The sequence below is a fragment of the Polypterus senegalus genome, chromosome 8 (assembly GCF_016835505.1).
Source record: "Polypterus senegalus isolate Bchr_013 chromosome 8, ASM1683550v1, whole genome shotgun sequence".
Classification (NCBI taxonomy): Eukaryota; Metazoa; Chordata; class Cladistia; order Polypteriformes; family Polypteridae; genus Polypterus; species Polypterus senegalus.
In genome coordinates this window covers 66,080,623-66,102,538 of record NC_053161.1, presented here as the reverse complement: position 1 = coordinate 66,102,538, position 21,916 = coordinate 66,080,623, and the positions used below count along the sequence as shown (strand labels likewise).

General features: G+C 34.7%; 1 protein-coding gene across 1 annotated transcript in view; it reads left to right on the top strand.

The window, feature by feature from the left end:
• cog5 (component of oligomeric golgi complex 5) overlaps positions 1-21,916 on the top strand; it is a 565,478-nt gene that overhangs the window by 184,560 nt on the left and 359,002 nt on the right. The window contains exon 7 of the mRNA XM_039761193.1: positions 1,860-1,990. Coding sequence (XP_039617127.1) covers positions 1,860-1,990 — 131 coding nt within the window. The remainder of the gene's footprint in view (positions 1-1,859; positions 1,991-21,916) is intronic.

Sequence of the window (21,916 nt, the reverse complement as noted above, 5' to 3'; positions counted from 1 at the left end):
TAGAATAGGTTCTTGCTTTGCCTCTAGTACTGCCAAAATAGTCTCTGCCCTCATGTAACCATGAATTGGATTAGCACCTTGGGGTGTGTAACTAAATTGTGGAACTTTGGTACTATGACATTCTGTGAGGTTTCTAAAAAATGTCCTAAACTTCACAAGCAGTGATTCCAAAGTGTTTCATGTTTTTTGTTTTTAGTAGAAACTTAACCACAATAATATAAAAGCAGTATTTTTATTTGTTCAAAAAAGTATTCATTGAATAGTGTAGGAGTTGTGCAGGAATATTTAAAAATATATTAGTTAGTTAGTTACATTAGTTTGGAAGCTTTCTTTGTTTTGATAAAAGAGACCATTTTTTGTATCCAGAGATATATATTTTAGTTTTGTTTTTCACTAGCATTTCTTCTGACTTTGAACCTGCCTTTTTTGTCTGTTTTGAGTATATTTTTTAATGGCAAAAATTCCAGAAATGTATATTTTCAAGCAAACTCTGAGCGCACAGAGTGAGTTCTCATACACATTAACAGATTAACAGAGTGGCATCTCTTAACACAAAGCCTTGCCATTGAGTTCAATAAGCATTGCTTGCCCCAGTTAGCAAAAATTGAAAGATGATCTATAGTGACCCCTCGTGCTGAGCTCTGCCTTCACGCCCTTCCATCTGTCTCATCCTCTTTTACCATCCTCTTGGATCATATGACCAGAAAAGTCATTTATCTTTTTTTTGTTCTGTGTGCTCACTATCCTGCATGTGGTGACCAACGTGGGAGTTTCTGGTCTGATATATTTCTGGTCTTTTCCTTAAAAAAGCAGATCAGGCTCCAAGGCATCAGGAGGTTTCAACACCCTCTCTATTAGTTTCATGTTGTTTTTGGCTCAGTGTACAGAACAAGCTGTCTTCTTCTGAGCCAAGGAGGAGACTGGAGCTTGGTTGCTTCATGGTCTCTTCAACATCAGTAAACTTATAACAAAGGGAGTGGTGTGCTCAAGTACCAGTGAAGCAGTGGTGTAACACACTATGCTTATTGTTAAGCCAGAGGAGATTGAGCCTTGTGAAATTATTTTGCTTTTTGATTTCACATCCTTGCTTATTTATTTTTGGATCTGATGTTTTTCAGTTTTTTATTTATAACCTTGGTTGTCTCTGATGTATTTGAGTCTCTGATACAATCTGAATGTAGTCTCTGATAGTATTCAAAAGAGTAGAAACAGAAAAATGTAGTATTTGAGCAGTCATGTTCGACAGCATGTTTTTCTTTACTCATAAACAAACACAGTTTAGAACATCTACTGTACATCTGTATTTTAAAATGATTGAGAGATGTGACACAAAGGTGTGTTTTATTTTGGTAATACAATAGCAGATAAATGCGGTATTTTTTGATTAAGAAAATAAAATATATATGAAAGTTATTCCACCCAGGTTGTTCTAAGCCTATTTATTTGCCGACTTATTATTATTATTAGAGTGTGACATTTTAAGTTATTGCATGTATGCAGCATGTATTTGAAAGTGAAGCAGTTCACAAGGTTAAGTAAAAGCCTGAACAGAGGCAAGTGCAATGCCAGGCTGAAGTAATTATAACAACCACATGAGAAAAATAGTGTACTTATTGAATATCAAAACAAAAGTAATGTTGGTTATAGCCACATCCATTCTTTATCAAACAGGATAATCATATCCTGGTAAAAGCTGTTTAACCCTTTTGCGTCTATTAAACATTGTACATTATATGCAGTTCCATATAATATTTTTTCAGTTTGAACATTGACATTATCCCTGATGTAATTCATACAATCATAACTATCATGTCTAAAATAGAATTACAATGACCATTTTTTTGTCTTTGTTCTTGCAGATTATCTATCCCAAGGAGTGGACTTATCTGCAATAGAAGTAATTGAAAATGATCTTCTGTTCATTGCACGAGCTCGATTAGAGGTTGAAAACCAAGCCAAGCGCTTGCTAGAGCAAGGAATGGAGACACAGGTAAGCAGACGTTAGTCTCTTTGTCACTTAAAATCTCCACCAAAAGTTTTTAGCATATCATTTTGGTTATGTGAATGCCTCCCAAAGCTGTATTTAATTGATTAACTTAAATTAATGGCATACCCTGGATTTTAAGATAAAGACAATTTGTTTTAAAAAGTGACATTCCTTTTCTGTGTTTGTTCTTAAATGGCCTTTTTTTTGACCTTTGAGTTTTTAGGATCAGAACTTGTGTATAATACTGAACCTTTACAAAGTAGGGTATTTATATACATTTAGTGTGTACGTGTATATATACATGTATATATTGCTTTTTCAAGTTGGATATGTTAGTATACTGTAATGATATCAATGTTCTTCAAAAATGTATACTTAAAAAATCCCCATAGCTGAGACTGACTAATTATTTTAGAAAAAAGTCTGAATATATCTGTATGGTAACACAGCACTGATCAGTCATCCTTCATTTTCCAAACTGCTTACTTCTGAACAGGGTCATGGGAGGTGCTGGAGTCTATGCGCCCAAACTTTATACTGGCTGTTACACACTGAAATCAAAGACTTCTTCTGTTTGGGCGCATACACCGTCAGCATGATCCTGCCAGATTTAAACACTAGCATGGTGACTTGCTCATGTACTAAAGTGACTTTAGCTACAGGCGGAAGTCCCATTTTGCTTATGGTGCCAAGCAGAGTTGCATTGCAGTGCAGCAGTCTATTAGCCAGTGAAAAAGCTGTGAAGAAGCTGTCTGTTGTTATGGTTCTGCCTTTGTCCAGTCTGATAGCGGTCACAGAATATTGTATCATTGATTGCCAGTACAACAAACATTTCTGATCAGGCATCAGCCACAGTGCTGCTCTTGTGAAAAGAATGGAGATAAATGGCATCAACTCAAAGAGAGAGGCAAGTTCGTTGCACCATGTGAACATTATTGAGAGAATAAAACTGAATAGTAAAAAAAACAAGCTCTAACTTTTACAGGTAGCCAAAATTTACACTGGGTGTTACAAACTCAAATCAAATGTATGTTTTTATTATATTGTTGAAATAATAATAATAATAATAGCTGCTCACTACTCAAAACGAGGAGCACCCTGTCTCGAACCTTGGACCTTCGGGTTATAAGGCAGCAATTCTTACCTCTGCACCATTCAAGAATACGTGTAAACTCAGTGTCAATTGACATTTGAGCTTGAGTTTTTAACTCATTGAGAGCCACATGTAATTCGAATTTTTTTTTTCTTTGGTTATATTCTTCAATAAAAACATGTTTATTTGATATTTGGACTAAAGTCTTCACACATTATACACTTCACGTTATTATTAGTATAAAATGGAAAACGTTTCTGCTTTAGGTATATATGTATTCAGCATTTCTTGCATTTCTCGCATTTCTTTTTATCCTACACTTACCCAGATCTTTGTAGACACGAAACACACATGAAATGCATGAGCTCCAAATAATGATATACTGTATTATTTACCCTTTACAACTTCAGATCTCATACGCAGATAAGGAGCCTTGGCTTGTGCTCGGAGAACTTTTTGCCCGATTTGAGCTCTGTCAAGCAGGGGATGGGACAGCAGGTTCTTGCTGCTTGTGTTGATCAACACATTTATAAAACAAAAAACACTGATGGAGAGGTGTGAAGGGATTTAAGGTGGGCTGGGATTACAAGTTTTTTCGTAGGCTTCAGGAATTCTAATGTTAATCGGATTGAGATCTGGGGAATTTGGAGGCCAAGTAAATATCTTGAACTCTTTGTCAGTTTCCTCAAACCATTCCAATTTTAACAGTGTGGCAGGGCATATTATTTGCTGAAAGTGGCCTCAGCCTTCAGGGAATGCCATTGCCATGAAGGGTTGTATGTGGTGTACACCAAACATTAGGTAGGTGTGGGGTTGTGGAATATCAAAATGGTACGTACCAGCATTTTGGGGTTTTCAGTACCAGAAATAAATTTCCTCTTTTCTCTCAGTCCCCACTGGCTCCTTTCCCCTTTGACATTTGCTAGGGTAGAGTTGGAAAAACATCCGTTTTATAGACTTCATGAAATGTAACCAAGACTTGGGAAAAACTGCATTATCATTTCTTTGCAATTGGAATTTCATGGGTGAATCTCCAAACCCCCCACCCACCTCAACCGTTTCTTTGATGTGATCAGGATCTCACTGGGACAGACAACCTATGGCTTCAATGACTGCACACATACTATGAAAGTGGAAGTGGTGTGTAGTGTGGCGTAATGGCTCTGTTCACCAAGGAGGTGTGAAATTGTAAGGTGCACCAGGGAGGCTGGAGTAAGATGAAAAGGTTTTGGTGTTATCTGTTTCTTCCTGCAGAACCACTTTGGTAGCAGTACTAAGGTCTGAAAGCTGGTATTGTGGCAGAAGTCAAAATTTTAGTACCGATCCAACACTAGGTAGGTGTTAAGTGTCAAAGTAACATCTACATAAATGGAAGGACCCAAGGTTTCCCAGCAGAATGTTGCCCAGGGCATCATACTGCCTCTGCTGGCTTGCCTTCTTCCCATATTGCATCCTGCTGCCATCTTTTCCCCAGTTAAATGATGTACACACATAACCTAAAAGACAACATGATTCATCAGACCAGGCCATCTTCTTCAATTGCTCCATGGTCTAGTTCTGACACTCATGTGAACATTGTAGGGACTTTCGGCAGTCAGCCACTAATGACTCACTCCTTCACAAAATCAGTTGTTGAGCAATACAGACTTGAGCAACAAATTGACTTGGCCCATTACAGTGGTGGAAGCTACAGGAGGACAAATACCCAGCCCTGGGTAAGTTAGCGAGAAAATATTTAGCATCTTTGGCCACTACTGTCACTTGCAGTGTAAAATAAAAGTTACATGTATTATTACATAGTTATATATTGAATAACTTAATAGAATACTTACTTTATTAAAGGAAAAATACCAGCATTATTAAAAAAAAAAAAGTTATGCATTACTACATTACTATGGATGCATATTCCCGCCACTTAAAAAAAATATATATATTATTATTATTTTGCAGAAGTATTGCCTTTTTTGGCCCTAAAGATGTTTTCTGCTGAGGTATTTATATTGAGCATGCAGGTGCTGTGGTTGTCTTGTGACAGCTATTAAGGAAAAGATTAAACATATGTATATCGTGCAATCAGGTGAAAAGACCTGAACAAAATCTATAGCATGCATTTAATCTTGCATGTACTAAGGGATAAATGTAACCCACCCAGTTTGTAGTCAAGGGGAGCCGGAAGCAAATGTGTTGGACATTATGCCACTCTTTTGCAGGGCTGCATCGCACAGCTAATCAGCTAAGAGTGTGCTGCATGTACTCCACTAACAAACCTATTAACAAAGTGTCAGTTTAGTTTTAGTCTAGTTATTTACTATTGATATACTGAAACATGGTGCAGTGTCTGGAGTTTGTTTGTGAATCTTCTGGGGTTCACATTAAGGACAGAAAAATGGGATAGATGTTACTTACTTCACATCACGTAAAGGACTAAACATATTTTCCTAATTGAGAAGTAGTTGACCGCTACATTTCAATTTAAAATAAGCTTTATTGGTATTTATGATCTACTGTACCCAATGCTAGAACTGACATCCTAAGAAATGAATAACACTGATTCCTTAAGTTAGCATCTTGTTCTAGAATGGTGTAGTAATAAATGTTGCAACATTCTTTTTTTCTATTTGTTCAAGGAAATAGATGTTTATTGATTACAAGTATGGGTTTTATGTTTGTTAGAATAATATTTATAATAAGTAACAACATAACAAATTTAGTGTCTTTTTTATAAGTAATGAGTAATCTAACTAAGTCAGTTTTAAAAGTAATGTTTCCAGTACTGATCCATTGTGCACAAAGGTTTTCTGTGAGTAGATTTGATGTGTAAATAAAGTGATGTGCTGAATAAATAGTCAGAAGATCAATAATGTCTTATTTTTCATCTTCGTATCAATTTAAACACAGAATTATTAACAAAACCATTTGACCCCCTAATCATTCCCTCTGTCTGTCTTTCTCACCTCTTTACCACCTAATTGCTAATGTGTGTTGAGCATACCGGTAATGTTGCAGCACCCCATTCTTTATTCAAAGCGCTTTTTAGTAGTGAAAAAACACTGTAGAAATAAAATTAATTATTATTCTTATTAGTATTAATAATAATACAGTAATAATAATTGTCAAACTATATAATTTATGCTGTACTTGTCAACATAATACATACATTTTACTGTCTATGACAGAACTCAATTTTCCCAAGATAATGTAACAGTTTACAGTATAATCAAAAAATACAAGAATCAAATAACAAATATGCCCTGATGTTACTTTAATCTGCAACAAGCCTAAGCAAAAAATTATTTAATTTCAAAAATACTTTTTTTTTTTGAGATTCCTTTTTCGATCAGTAAGATCACTACCCACATTTAGTCTTATTTAGTATCTATTTTTATTTCCTGATGCAGACTATGTGTTGATAACCCATTTGGAAACATTGAAAGTGTATGTTTTAGGGAGTTATTTTTTGTTAAACACTGTTGAAGTCACTACACCAACATCATGATCAAGTTTGCGGATGATACAACAGTGCTGGGACTGATAAGCAGGGATGATGAAACAGCATACAGAGGTGAGGTGGAACAGCTGTCCACATGGTGTGAAGACAACAATCTATCTCTGAATGTTGACAAGACAAAAGAGATAATCGTGGACTTTAGAAAATCACATCCTGCCCACATCCCACTCAGCATCAACGGTTTAGATGTGGAGACTGTTAGGAGTACCATGTTCCTTGGTGTGCACATAACTGAGGGACTTACATGGACACATAACACCTTATCACTGATCAAGAAAGCCCAGCAGAGACTACACATCCTGAAGCTGCTGAAGCGAGCAAGTCTTCCTCCTTCCATCCTCACCATGTTCTACAGAGGCACCGTTGAGAGTGTTCTGATCAGCCATTACTGTCTGGTATGGCAACTGCAACATATCCAACCACAAGCGCCTGCAAAGGATAGTGAAGACAGCAGAGAACATTATTGGGGTGCCCCTCCCTTCACTACAGGACATATTTAATAAACGCAGTGTCCGCAAGGCTTGCAGCATTGTGCAGGACCCCTTACACCCATCACATGGACTTTTCACACTTCTGCCATCCAAGAGAAGATACTGCATTATCAGAGCCAGATCTGCCAGGCTGCAAGATAGTTTTTACCCCGAAGCTGTCAGACTCTTTAACACCATGCTGCCACCTGGGATCTTCCACACTGCCTCAACCACCTCTAAAAACAGAACTTTTATACATGCAAACCACTTTCCTGTAAAGACTAGTGTGCATGTAAAGAACTGAAAATCTCATACTGACCTTTATGTATTTTAACACTGCACTTTGACATTCTTTGAAACATTCTGACCTGTCATTGTTTACACATGTCTTAAACAACTATTATCATACACTGATTTATGTATTATCTATATCTATTATGTATTTATTATATTACATATTTATTGACTATATTTATGTATATAGATTGCATAATGCCACACATTGCATCAATCTTGTCTTTGCACAATGTCTTGTCTTGTTTGTGTTTTAATTTTAATTTTAAATTTAAACTTTAATTTTAATTCTGTTTTTAATTTAATTTTAATTTTTATTTGCATTTCATGTTGTTACACTGTGGACCCTGAGTTTCACAATTTCATCTATCTGTATACTTGTATATGGTATGGTTGAGATGACAATAAAGTTCGGTTTGAGTTTTGACTTTGGATAGTAACAGTTTAAAGAAAATAAGATTCAAGTTTCTATTATCCATTTTTAAAACAATGGGACGTATTAAAAAAAAAAACCAACATATTCCTTAATTAACATTAAAGCCTCTCAGCACTACAAGGTGGGAAAGTCGAACTGAAGCCATTTATCTCATTAGGCAAGGTAGAAATGTCTATAACGTATTACTGGAAATACACAAAATAAAGTGGCTAGGCATGAAGCTCAATTACTAGCATTGAATTTACAGTTTCTTTGTGAGTTAGAAAACGTTTTTAAATTACTTAGAACGTTACCAATCTGACAGAGGCTTTGAAGGTATGGTAAAAGAAGCATAAGAGTTAGCAAATCATTTGGAAGTTGCAGAAGAATTTTTTATTGCTCTCTCTGCCAGACTAAGAAAAAAAAAACTAGACAGTTTGACTGTCAGTCAGAAGATTATCCAATACACAATCCCAAAACAAAATTTAAAGCTGATTTTTTTTTTTTTTTATCAGTGTGCTGGACATTGCGATAAATTCAATAAAAGAGAGTTTTAAGCAGCTCCAGTTGCATAGTTCATATTGCTCATTTTTATATGATATAAACAATTTTCAAGAAATCCCGAAAAGTGATCTTGTATTAAAAACGTAGAAATTTGGAAAATGTTTTACTGGACCATACAAAAAATCTAAAAGGCATAGATGCAATAGAACTGGCATATAAATTGGATGTTTTGTGTAGCTTAGTTAATAAAGGATGTACACCCTTGGATGTATTGACATATGTTAGTCAACATGATGTTTTCCCAAACATGGCTGTGGCTTTGCGGGTTTTATTAAAATTACTGGTCAGTGTTGCTAGCGCCGAAAGAAGCTTCTCAAAATTTAAACTAATTAAAAAATATCTTCAATTGTTAAAGTCAGAGCAAAGACTAAGTGATTTAGCAACTCTTTCTATAGAACACAAGCTGGGTCAGAATTTAGAATATAGGGAAATAGTGAAAAAAATTGTTTCAATCAAAGTGCTTAAAGTAGTTTTCTGAAAAAAAATCTTTTTAGTGTTTCTTAATATATTGTGTGTTGTGAGTGTACAAAAACAATCAATGAAACACTTTGAAAATCACCTTAGAATCCCTTCCTCAATCTTCTAACAGGTAACATGTTTAAAAATTTTTGATTTTTGTTTTGCCTTTTTGAATTTTGAAAAAATGGGGTGTCATGTACATCTTTTGCCCAGAGCAGCATAACTTCCAGTGCTGTCCCAGGGTATCAATAATAAATTAAATGACTGAGTTTGAACTGTGTGTTTCAATGCTGTCACAATGTGAGCAAGGAATACAGCAAGGAGTTTAGCGCTGGTTATGAAGTGTCTTTGTTGAGGATCAGCATAGAGAAGTCAATACCACCAATCTTTACATGCTTTGTGTGTATGTGTATGTATACAATTGTATATAGTCTTTTGTATGATTTTTCAAAGATTTATAACATTTTCCATTCATAACAAAGTCCTCTGACACAGACCCTTCAGTCCCCTGTGATTAATTGTTTTGTCCCCTAAAGGAACCGTTTGTTCAATTTTTGGAAGTCTAAGAGTTTTGCTTTACATTGTTTATTTTACTATTGTGACAGTGATGTAATCACAGTGAACTCTTGGATGGCTTTTTACTGCCGTCACTCTAGTCTGTGATATTTTTTGTTGGTTATGGACATGTTGTTTATACAATCGCATCAGACGTTGCTGCATTGCCCTGCTTAAAATGGCGGAATTTATTGATTGTTGGGTTAAGAAACCAAGTTACTTAAGCATTGTATTCAAAAATCAAGTACAGAGAAGCAGCTATCCACTTAATTTCTAAACTCACCCATTTTTTCACTTATATTAACTATGATCTTCACAGAGTCAATGGAGGCTCTGATTGGGGCGTGCAAGAGACTGAGCGAGGAGTGTGAGTGTTTGGGCTTGCAAGTGTCCTGAATAAAAACCAAGACCCTGGCCTTTAATGACCTGTTGGGCATAGCCATCAGCAGTGTGTCTGTTTGCGGAGAGAGTGTTGACCTTGTTGAGAGGTTTACTTACCTTGGGAGTGACATTCATGTCTCTGGTGTCTCTTCCTGTGAAGTCAGTAGACGGATTGGGAGAGCATGAGGTTGCTGGAAATGGGTGTGAGGTGCTCCCGATATCTATGCAAAAGGACAAAGGTCCAAGTCTTTTGAGTCCAGGTGCTTCCTGTCTTGCTATATGGATTTGAGACATGGACGGTATCCAGTGGCCTGAAAAAAAGACTGGACTCCTTTGGTACTGTGTCTCTTCGGAGAATCCTTGGGTACCGCTGGTTTGACTTTGTGTCAAATGAGCGGTTGCTCATGGAGTCCCAAATGAGGCACATTACCAGCATCGTGAGGGAGCGTCACAATTGTACCATTTGCTGTTGTCATATACTGTTTCTCTGTTTCACTAGGCAAATTTTACCTTTTGTCAGTGTCCTCATATTTTTGTAATCAATTACATCTTAATAATAACTTTTTATTATAACTTTTATATCAATCGCAAATATGCTTTTATCCAATCAAATAAAAAACACTTTATTCAGTGAAATCATTTTAGATTTGGTTTTGTTATTTGAGTATATTATCTAACATATAATCCAGCTGAAAAAATGTAGACCAATTATTTAAAAACCAGCTCCTGAACCAATAAGGGCTTGTTTTTATTTGAATATTTTGCACTGATAAAGAAATCATTTTATTCTGACTGTAAGGGATTGCTGTGAAATTGCAAGCATGTTTTTTTATCATGCTGAGAACATTTATAGTCTTCAGCTTATTTCTTCCTTAAAAGAATAATTCACCATGGAATGGAAATACTCTGCACTTAGATGTAGCCGTTAAACCTGTGTTTTTCTCTGCTTTCATTTTGGTGTCAAGAGGCTTTTAAGAGGTTCCATGGCATGCAGTACAATTACTGGCTGTAAGCACAGTTGGTATCAACAGTAAGCACAAAGTATGTGATTCTAAAATCCCACTCTTTTCTGAATTCTGCCATAGAGCTGTGACAACTGTTTTTTTTTTTAAATTGATTGTGGTATGTAATTTTAAAAGATTAATTTCATGAACATATCTGCAGTGAGACTTGGCAGTTCTCATCCTCCTCTGCAATTTTCTCATTATTTCTGTGTTTGAATCGTTTCTTTTAGTGCCTGCTTTTACTGAGCATTGATATAAATCCTTTGCTGCATTTTGTTCTTGTTTTTCAATGGTTTTAACTGTCTCCTTTTAGAGTAGTCTGCCATAAGTAATTCTCAGCATTAACCTTTTGTAGTGCCTGTCAGCAAGGGTTAATAGCCTGCAGGGAAGCAGACATGAAATAAAGTAAATCTTTAACCTGCATGTAAATGGCAAATAAAATTACATTATTATCTGGAACACAGGGATCACCTGTATTGTGAAAGCGTAAATAGATTAAAAACCATGTTCTATTTGATAGAGAGATTTATCAGTCAGCTTCCTTTGAGCTTAGCAAGAGAAATGTATTTTTAGTGAACAGAGGTACAGTCTAGCTCAGCTATGAATTCTAATAAAACCGTTTAAAATGCATGCTTAGTTTAGTTTAAAAATGTATGTCATATTCTGTAAAGTATAATAATTATTATTTTCTCTCTTATGTCTATATTTTTCCCTATCATAATGCTGATATTGTTAATTGAGCTTGTCAAGAATAATACTAGTCAGGCACTTAAGGTTCTATACATTGTGACTCTCTGTCTGTCTGTCTTCACATGGTGAAGATCATATTAAAATATAATTTAATGAACATCACATTTAATAATCATTTAAAATTTGCTTTTGTGTGACCTTTATGATCTTGGACCAGGCAAAAGTAAAACATTGTTATACTGATGAAAGATGGTGACAATTTTCAAAAATGTGCTTTATTGGTGTCTTTGATCCAGCCATTTAAAAATATTGGTTTTAACTCATGTGTGCTTTATATTACTGATCTTGTTTGAGTATTGGTGCTTTGTAGTATAAAAAATACAGGGGCCATTTGGTGCTTCATATATTTTTTCCTGCCTACTAAGCAAAACCTAATTCCTTTCTGTAATTAAACTTCTTTTATTAGATTGCCACGCACAACTGGTACAGTATAATACTAGTAAAACAGAGTGAGGTCTTGTCCATATGTGTAGGATTACCTCTGGCCACTCTTATTTCCTGCTATAATCAACTCTATTTAATGAAAGTCTGGTTTTCTGAAAATATAAGCAATGCTTCATGTTCTGAATGTCTCTGTCAAAAGTGTGATTCTAACTTAAGGCCAAGATCACATATGCATTCTTCTTGCTTACTCTTACCAGTGTCCCATTTGATTTTGAAATTTTCTGTACCAGTTTTAAGCTATGTGATAAAGACATAGCCCATCTTCCCAGTTTATTTTTTGACATTGTGTTAAGTCATTAGTGCCCAAATTATTCAGCTTTCTTTTTATTATATAGACTGTTTAAAAATTATATGCCTTTATGGCTCCAGCTTAGTGACTTTTCCAGTCTTTATGAAGCTTCTTAATCCACCTAAAATAAATTTTCTTCTTCATTTGCATCTTTTTGTGATTTTTATCCAATTGTGTGCCTGTTCTTACATTCTTTTCCTTTGTACCCTGCTCATTCCAGTTCATGTTTGTGAGTTCTAAACCCTAAAGTAGCAACAGGGCAACAAAAGTGTGGTGCAGTATTGTATTCTTTTTAAATCTTATTTAAAATGTATTTTTGGAATTGTCAGTTTCATATATAATTATAGAGTTTTTCTAATGTTGTTGATTATGTATACAAACATGAAGGTTTATCACCCAAAAATATACAACTCAAATGTATAGTGACATAGAAGGAAGTTTTGCTTTCAGAAAGACACTTGTAAATGTGGTGCTATATAAAAAAATTTGTTTGTCATTTTTTGTGTATGGCTCCCTTAGTTTGAAAGACAGTGTATTCGGACCCCCAATTTCCTACCCTTCCAAAGCATTTTCACTAACAATATATTTTAACAGTATAATAATATAATGATGGGCAACAAGGTGCTGCAGTATTAAGCATTGCTGACTCACAGCTGTAGGACACTAGGCTCAAATGTTACCCTGGCTATCACTTTGTGTACAGTTCCATCATTCCTTTTAGTCTGCAAGAGTTTTTCAGTGAGTACTCCAGTTTTGCTCCCACTTCCCAATGATGTGCATAGTAGGAGAATTAGCATTTCTGAAATAGCCAGTCCAGGGTGTGTACATGAGAGCTCCCTGTGATGGACTGATATCCCATGTTTCTGACTTCTGACTTGTTCTACTTAGATAGCCTTTGGCTTTTCTGACACTACAAAGGTAATTGAGAACTTTTTAAATAAAGAACTAGAAGAAGGGCTGTGAGCCAGAAAAATACCTGCAAAGGATTCTTGGCGTTACCTACTGCAATTGCATCACAAACAAGGAAATCCTATAAAGGTGAGGCTTACCTAAGTTATCAGACATCATCACTGTCTGGTGGATATGTCTCGTCAGCCTGAACTCAAATTACCTGACCATTAGATCCCTAAGACAGTGTTACACTGGAAACCCAGGATTGGGAGAAGGAAGCAAGAGTGTCCTCTCAGGACCTGCCAAACAACCAGCAAAGAGGATCTTGCTGCCATTGACATATGCTGGAGCGATGTTGCAAAGGTTGCGTCAAAATGAATTGGTTATAGGAATTTTTCTGCCCAATGCGGCACGGGTGAAAAGTCCAAGTCTGAGTAAGTACAACCCCATTTCCAAAAAAGTTTGGACACTCTGTAGCTAAAAACAGAATGCAATGGTTTCCAAATCTCATAAACCCATATTTTATTCACAATAGAACAGAGAAAACACATCAAATGTTGAAATTGAGACACTTTTTACTATTTCATGAAAAATAATAGCTCATTTTAGATTTGATGGCAGCAACACTTCTCAAAAATTTTGGGACAGGGCAACAAAAGGCTAGAAAAGCAAGTGGAACTAAAAAGAAACAGCTGTAGAAACATTTTGCAACTAATAAGGTTAATTGGCAACAGGTCAGAAACATGACTGGAAATAAAAAGAGCATCTTATAGAGGCATAGTCTCTCAGAAGTAAAGACTGACAAATCTGCAAAAAACTGCATCTACTAATCGTGGAAAAATTCAGAATAATGTTCCTCAACATAAAACTGCAAAGCCTTTGAAGCTCTCATCATCTACAGTACGTAATATCATCAAATGATTCAGAGAATCTGGACATATCTCTGTGTGCAAAGGACAAGGCCAAAAAATCAATATTGGATGCCTGTGTGATCTTCAGGCCCTCAGGCAGTCGTGCATTCAAAACAGTGATGATTTTGTCGTGGAAATCACTGTACTGGCTCAGGAACACTTCCAAAAATCATTTCCTGTGAACATTGTTCTCAGTGCCATCCACAAATGTAGGTTAAAGCTCTATTATGCAAAGAAAAAGCCGTATGTGAACATTATCCAGAAACGCCACTGTCTTCTCTGGGACAAACCTTATTTAAAAAGGACTGAGGCAAAGTGGAAAACTGTTCTGTGGTCAGATGAATCGAAATTTTAAATTCTTTTTGGAAAACATGGACACTGCATCCTTAGTAATAAAGAACAGAGGGACCATCCGGCTTGTTATCAGCGCCAATTCAAAAGCATGCATCACCTCTGGTATGGGGGTGCATTAGTGCCTATGGAATTGGCAGCTCACACGTCTGGAAAGGCACCATCAGTGTTGAAAGGGATATACAGGTTTAAAAGCAATATATGCTCCCTTCCAGATAATGTCTTTTGCAAGGGAGGCCTTGCATATTTCAGCATGCCAATAATAAACTGCATACTGCATCTGTTATAACAGCATGACTTCCTAGTAGAAGAGTCTGGGTGCTGAACTGGCCTTCCTGCAGTCCAGACCTTTCACCAATTGAAAACATTTGGCACATCATAAAATGACAAATATTACAATGGAGACCAAGGACTGTTGAGCAGCTAGAATCCTATATCAGACAACAATGTGACAACATTCCTCTACCAAAGGTCCAGCATCTGGTCTCCTCAGCTCCCAGATGTTTGCATACTGTTGTTAAAAGAAGAGGGGATGCTACACAATGGTAAACATGGCCCTGTCCTAACTTTTTTAAGAGACGTAATGCTGGCATCAAATTCAAAATTAACTTATTCTTTTCTTAAAATGGTACATTTTCTCAGTATAAACATGTAGTATATTTTCTATGTTCTATTGTGAATAAAATATGGGTTTATGAAATCTGCAAATCATTGCATTCTGTTTTTATTTACATTTTATACAGCGTCCCAACTTTTTTGGAATTGGGGTTGTAAGTCATAAAATTGGCCTAAACCACTGTATTTAAGTGGATTTAATAATTGATTAATGGAATGCCACATGTATGGGGTTTGTATATTCTTCATATTATCCAGCAACATGCTGTCAGATATTAAGAAACTGAAAATTTCTCTTCATGACCGAAATGGATAAATGGATTAAGAAAATTCATGGAGAATATAATTTCTTGTTTATTTTTTTTAGTTTCTGTCCAGTTTCAGTTTTACAAAAGTTACAGTTATGAATAATTGCAAAGAATAGTACCAAATAGGAACCTTATAGATGATAATCCACTGATATATTTATTTAATCTATTTAATCTTATTTTAAAATTTTGGATAGCTGCCGCCTGGTAGCATCCATCTTCTAAATAAATTTTACACACTATTATCAAGTGTTGATTCGCACCCTATAAACCTATGCATTGGTGCTATACTAGTATAATTTTCAGCTTCGATGAGTTAATCAGTGTTTAATTTTAGACTTAGTAATACAATTAAATTAGTGATTGATTTTTATCATAACTTTATAGCAGCTAACATGGCAATACTTAATTGTTCTTCTGCTGTTTCTTTTTTCGTTAACCTTCTTTAAAGTCACCTCTACCAGGAGAATATTATATAATAAAATACATAATTGCTGATATCTCAGTTCACCAGAGACAGTGAGAATTTTGCATATTTTGGGTTAACAGTAACTCTTGGAATGTTAGAGGCCATGGACTCTGAAGTGTCTGATCTCGTTTGGGAAGGATAGATTGGTTAGGGTATGGGGGAATGTATGAAGGATAAAGAAAGAGAGCAAGTTTTGTTTTTTTCCTAGCTCTGTTATTCTGTAATATATTGGTTCTTTTACTGGTTGCAAGGCCCAACAACAACAGATGTGAATTTATTGATAAAGCTAAATTTCAACAGATAATACTTCTCTGATCTAGTTTCAGGAATAGTTTCTTAGAAGACAGAAACAGTATAGTTCTGATCTAATCCTTCAAAACATTTTGTAGGTTGGAATGATAAAGGTATTACCACCTTAGGGGCTGTGATTGTGTTTTAGAAGGAAACCAATTTAAAAAGTAAGGATACATCCTGTCAGATATTTCATTCTAACTATAATGAGAGGTTTGGAAACTTCAATTCACAAAACCAATTTCACTTTTAGCCAACTCTGAAAGGGGATTTATTATGGTGGTAGGGAATCGGTATGAATATAACTTAATTCTATTCGATAAATACAGTACCTGTATGTCCCAAATAGAGACATTATGGAATTCATACATTAACTTTCAGTATGAGCATACATAACCTCATAGTGGCTGGAGATTTTTTAATTGTGTATTAAATCCAGATTTAGATGTTCAGCAGCTGCAACTATAAATCTCAGGCTGTTGAGTTAATTTCATAATTTGTTAAGGATCATAATATCTTAGATCCATGGTGATTTCTATATCAAAATTTGAGATGATACTTTTTCTCTTTTCCAGTACATCATCCTAACTCAAGTATTTTTTCCTTTATTGTTAATAATTTATTACACACTATTAAATCTTGCATATATATTATTGTTACCTTTGACTATGCTCCACTTATGCTGAAGCTCAAATCGTCAAAGGAGAGAAAAGTTCTGGCCAGACTTTTTTCAAAAGTTCAATGGCATTTGTGCTTTCATTTTTCATTTTTGTACTTCTTCTCACCAACGGTTTGCCTCATAGTATCAAACATAACCTCCTGATTTAATCCACTAGCCTCCTCAGGGATGTCCACACTAATATGCAGCAACTTTGTACCAGGTTGGAGAGTTCAGAATGTAACCTTCATGATCTAGTTTCCATCTAGAAAGTAAGCAACAGCTCAGGATTAAATTTAATCCATAATTTGAGATGTCTTAATAATAAAAGGAGGAGGAAAAGAGGTTACACCAATGAAGGTCATGTGGTTCCTTTCTCCTATTAGTTGCTGGACCGCGCAGTACGCATCAAAGTAAAGCACTGAATAATGCAATACATTAATACATCTTTTTGTTACAGTGACTCAACCTGGTTTATTGCAGATTTAATATTTTGCATCCTGCTTAAAGACCAATCATAGTGGCATCTGCATATTTATTTTTAAAATAACAGTATATATTAAAATTTCTCAATGAACAATTTGCAGGCTCATAACAGTTTGAAATATCCTACTTGGGAGAATCAAATGCCATGGGCTAATAGGTCTTTTTGGCCATTGTAGAAAAAAAACAAACAAAAAAACAACTTTTTCAAGTTCGAACTTTAAAGAATAATCTTAACTGTCTCTCTACATTAAAAAAAAAAAAACTACAGTAGACGTATTGGTAATATTTTGCTTTGTTAAATATTTTAAAAATGTATGTAAATTGCTACAGTCCCTTTTGCTGTTTGCGCACCTGCTGTCAATGATTATAGTTCTTCACATTTAATATTCTTAGTTCCTTACTTGACATAAAGTTGTGACTCAATACAGCAAACAGGTTTGCATGCCCCTTTATAGTGTTCATTTATTTCTTCTTATCCTCCTGATGAATTCCCTCAGATACATTCTTTGGCTTTGCATTATTATTAGATTCTTTGCTGTCCTATCCAGGTGCTAATCTAGGTCAGATAAGACAGCTATTTTTGTGCATCACTCTCTAAGGATTACTTTTTTCCCTTATAGTTTAGTCCAACGTTTTAATGAATTGTTTTTCTAAAATGTGCACATTTTAACTGGATAGTCCCTGGTCCTTTTTTTTTTTCTTCTTGCAGTAAAATCTTTTCTAGATATAACATATGGAAAAAAAATAATTTAGGATGTTTTAAATAGTGTCATGTGTCAGCCAGAATTTCTCCTCTGGCTGGAGTTGAAAGTTGCGTGCTTTATCTAATTTTGTGTCATTTATTTGTATTAAAGTTTTGTTTCTTTATTATGCATATTATTCTTTATGTTTACTTGATTACCTCTCCAAGGGTAGTTCCCCAAGGGTAGGGCCACCTGCCATTCACCACCTGGAACTGCCCTTCTCCCTGTTTATTGGTGGGCCTTCCATTATTCTGCCGATTCATTTTGAATGTTCTACGGAGTGGAGTGTTGTGTTGTTTGTGGTTTGCTGTGCCCTATTGGTTTTCGTGAATTCTGGATTTTTAAATCTATGCTCTGTTTTTAACCTCACCTTTGGATTCTGCATTGGGACTTTGTTTGCAATGGATTGCTTTGCCTTCTCAGGCAATTCTTTTGTGCTCTTAGGAGATTAATGGATATTGAGCCTTTGTTTAAAATAAATCCTATAAAGATTATTCAAGGCCCTTTTGTATTTCTAGTTGGGGTTTTGACAGTATTCTCCACAGAGGGCAACTTTGAAAGTATTTTTGGAACTTAGGAGCTTTTGGGACTCCCAAAGCACAACAAATAGTAACTAACCTGGTGTTATTGATAATGATTTTGCAACAAATCAGTAGCTTAAATATTGAGGGAACTTAAATAATATTTTAAATGTATTGCTTACATACTCTATATGCATTATAGCTTGCTTTATCTTTTGAACTTCTTTATATTTGTAAATTCTATATACAGAGCATACTACTCTAGTGTTGCAGAGATGTCTTTATGACCATGTTAGCATTTTTTACACCCTGACAGTGTACTAGTTTCTTTAGACCTTGGGCTTCAAGCTAGACAGAAGTAACAAAAACTCTTTTTTTAAGGTAGACAATAGAAAAACCAAAATGTCAATAGTGACATGATTTACAGTACTTACTGGTGTCATATAATGTCAAGGGTTTATGGTAAATTAAGTACTATTGGGGGGGTAAAATAAACTGTTCAAATAAAATTCCATATTTTGTGGAGGAGTGCCAGTTGTGACAAGATCACCCACAGGTGTGCAGTTGCTATAGCAACCAAAGCATACCCAACAGCCAAAGACAAGCAGCTGACTAACAATCAGTACTCATTTAACTCAACAGCCTAACCTGTATTTAATGGTATATTTGGATGTCGGAGTTGTTTTTTGTTTTTTCTTTCGTGCATTTTTGGGTATAAATAATTGAGTTAGAAATTAGATAATATGCATTTCACTAATTACTATGGGAAATGATAATGGTTTAATTATCGTTATAAATATATAAATACAGTTTTGTTATAAATAACCTTTTTGGGAGCTAAAAGGTGGTGAAGCAGACATAGCATATCACTGGCGCTATTCTTTGTACAATAAAGTCAATATATACCAAGCACAGCAGAAATAGGACAGATGCAATTTTGCCCAACCATACTTACACTAGGCACAGTCTGTTTCCCAAATGGGGACAGTAGATAGGTATGCTGGTATCAAAGCTAACACCACTTGGTGTTTAGCCCTCTGCAGTTTGTGTGTGTCAAAGTTAGAATATGTAAACTGTATAATAACATATATTAAATGGCCAACAATATGATAATTAGTAATGAAAGTGTATTTGTAATGTCTTGTTAATAATAATAACAATACTTGTTGTATTGTATTGTATAAGGGTGACCTGTACTGTGCTTTGTTTCATATACCAAACCGGATAGGTTCAGTAAAATTTCCTATATACATCTGTACAAAAGGAAAAGAATCTCTAATTTATTAGTAATTTAGGTCATGTCTGTTTCGCAGGTTTCATATTTATACCTGACCCTTTTTTCTTCAATCTGGTTCTTAGAAAAAAAGAGATTAACTTAGATTTGTATTTGCAGTAGACAATGGAGAGAATTGTTGCATAACCAATTATATTAGTAACACTCCGCTGCCAGGGTTCATAGAAAAAAATATATAGTTTAATAATTTTAAGTTTGTATGCGACATACAGGATGCCAAAGGGTGCAGAATAAAATTGGTAGCTATAATATTCCAGAATAAAAGTATCAGTTCTCTTAACTGTTTATTTTGGTAGAAAAATGGCATGTACAGTGTTAGTCATGAATATTAAAATCCATAATAGCTGCCACCCACTGTTTGCTTTTTTTAGATGTGCAATTTAACATTCATTAGTAATGTTGACTATTGAATTTCAAAGACATTAATAGCCTCCTTATAAATAAGCAATATCTATCTATTTATTTATCTGTCTGTCTGTCTATATTTTATTTATGCAGTGTTGAAAACCATCTTAAAGTGTGTTTTATGATTTTTATATCTAACAAAGATGAAAATAGAGGTGAGCTGACTTATTCTGGGTCAAACACACACTTTAACATAATATTTGAGTTTACTATATTATTATTTTTACAAAAAGCCTTCAGTCTGCAAAATGAAAACAATTGGAACAAAGACCCATTTAAGGATTGGGTTTGCTTTTTTTAATTTTTTTGTCTATTGGAAGTCACAAAGAAAACATTTCATTTCAGACCTGTTGAAATTTAATGCATTACTTCCAACTGCTACAATTGTTTTAAGGAATACAAACTAGTGAATTCATAGAGATATGACCCTTCCCCTGTACATGGTTATGCTTTTATCAAGTAAAACTCTGGGGACTTGCTTAATTCAGCTTCTGCATTAATAGCTGAAAGTATTGTTTTTAGAAATGGAGATGCATTCATATTTTATGGTACTACCCTTTTATTTTAAAAGTTGAGTTAACTGAAGCAGAAGACAGTGAATCAAAGTATCAGATTCTTCTTGGTAGTCTAAACATTTCTTGTTTCCATCAAGTCTATGTACTTTTTCCATTACCAAATTATTTGTAATTTGCCATGAATTGATAAGAGTACAAATGGAGGAATAATAGTTTAAGCAATGACCAAAACCCTCAAAACTTGGCTATTTAAGTTTGCTCACAGTTTTACAAACTATACAGTATTTTTTTTTGTTTGTTTATTTAAAATTCTACTGAAGAAACCATTGAGTATCACTGGATTTTGGATTCACTGTTTTATCTTATTTTAAATAATATATTAAATTTTAATATAGACTTGACTTTATAATTGTAAATGGTCAAAATTAAGTTGCAAGCTATTTGTAAATCTTCTGTTTGTTGTCTGTAATTTACTTTCTATATACATTTCATTTAAAATTAATTTTCCTTTGCAAAATATGCAGATATGCAGCTTTGAGTACAGTACTCCACCAGTTGAGTAGATGTTATCTGTTATAGTGTAGCATTTCTTTAATTAATGTTAGAATTTGGGTGTTTTGGGTAAGGCTCGTACGTAGTAAGCTTGCCACATTTTGTGTTTTTTGGGGCGAGCAGGCTATTTATTAGTCATTTCTTTAGAGAGTAATAAAAATATTGTTGTTTTAAGAAACAAAGCAATACAATATGTTAATAGTGCATAACTTTTAAAAGTTGGATATGCATTATGCATATAATTACAAAAATTATAAAGCTAATCAGAGGTTGTTTTTTTACACTGAAATTGTTAAATTGGTGGTTGTCACTTTCTCACTATTGATTCACTTTATTTTTCCTGCATGTCACACTTTGCCCCATGTCCGTTCATTCTCCTTCCATCTAGTAAATGATTCAGGTCAATAACAACTAGAACTACCAGATTTTATTACAGAATTTACCCGCAAGATGAATGATGCTTGAACTTCACATCTTGATGTTAAGAGTCATCTTCAGTAATTTAATGAGTATGTGTAAGCGTGCTTGTGGTTAAATTAGTTATCTGTGTACTGTGGGGGAGTGAAGATTACTGCTATCCCTGTGTTTAATGTTTGCATTATTGTTTTATTTGTATGAGCTTAACCAAATCAAATGGCATGTGATTGATGATGTTTTGGCAATGAAGTATTTATGTACTTTTACTTCACCTAC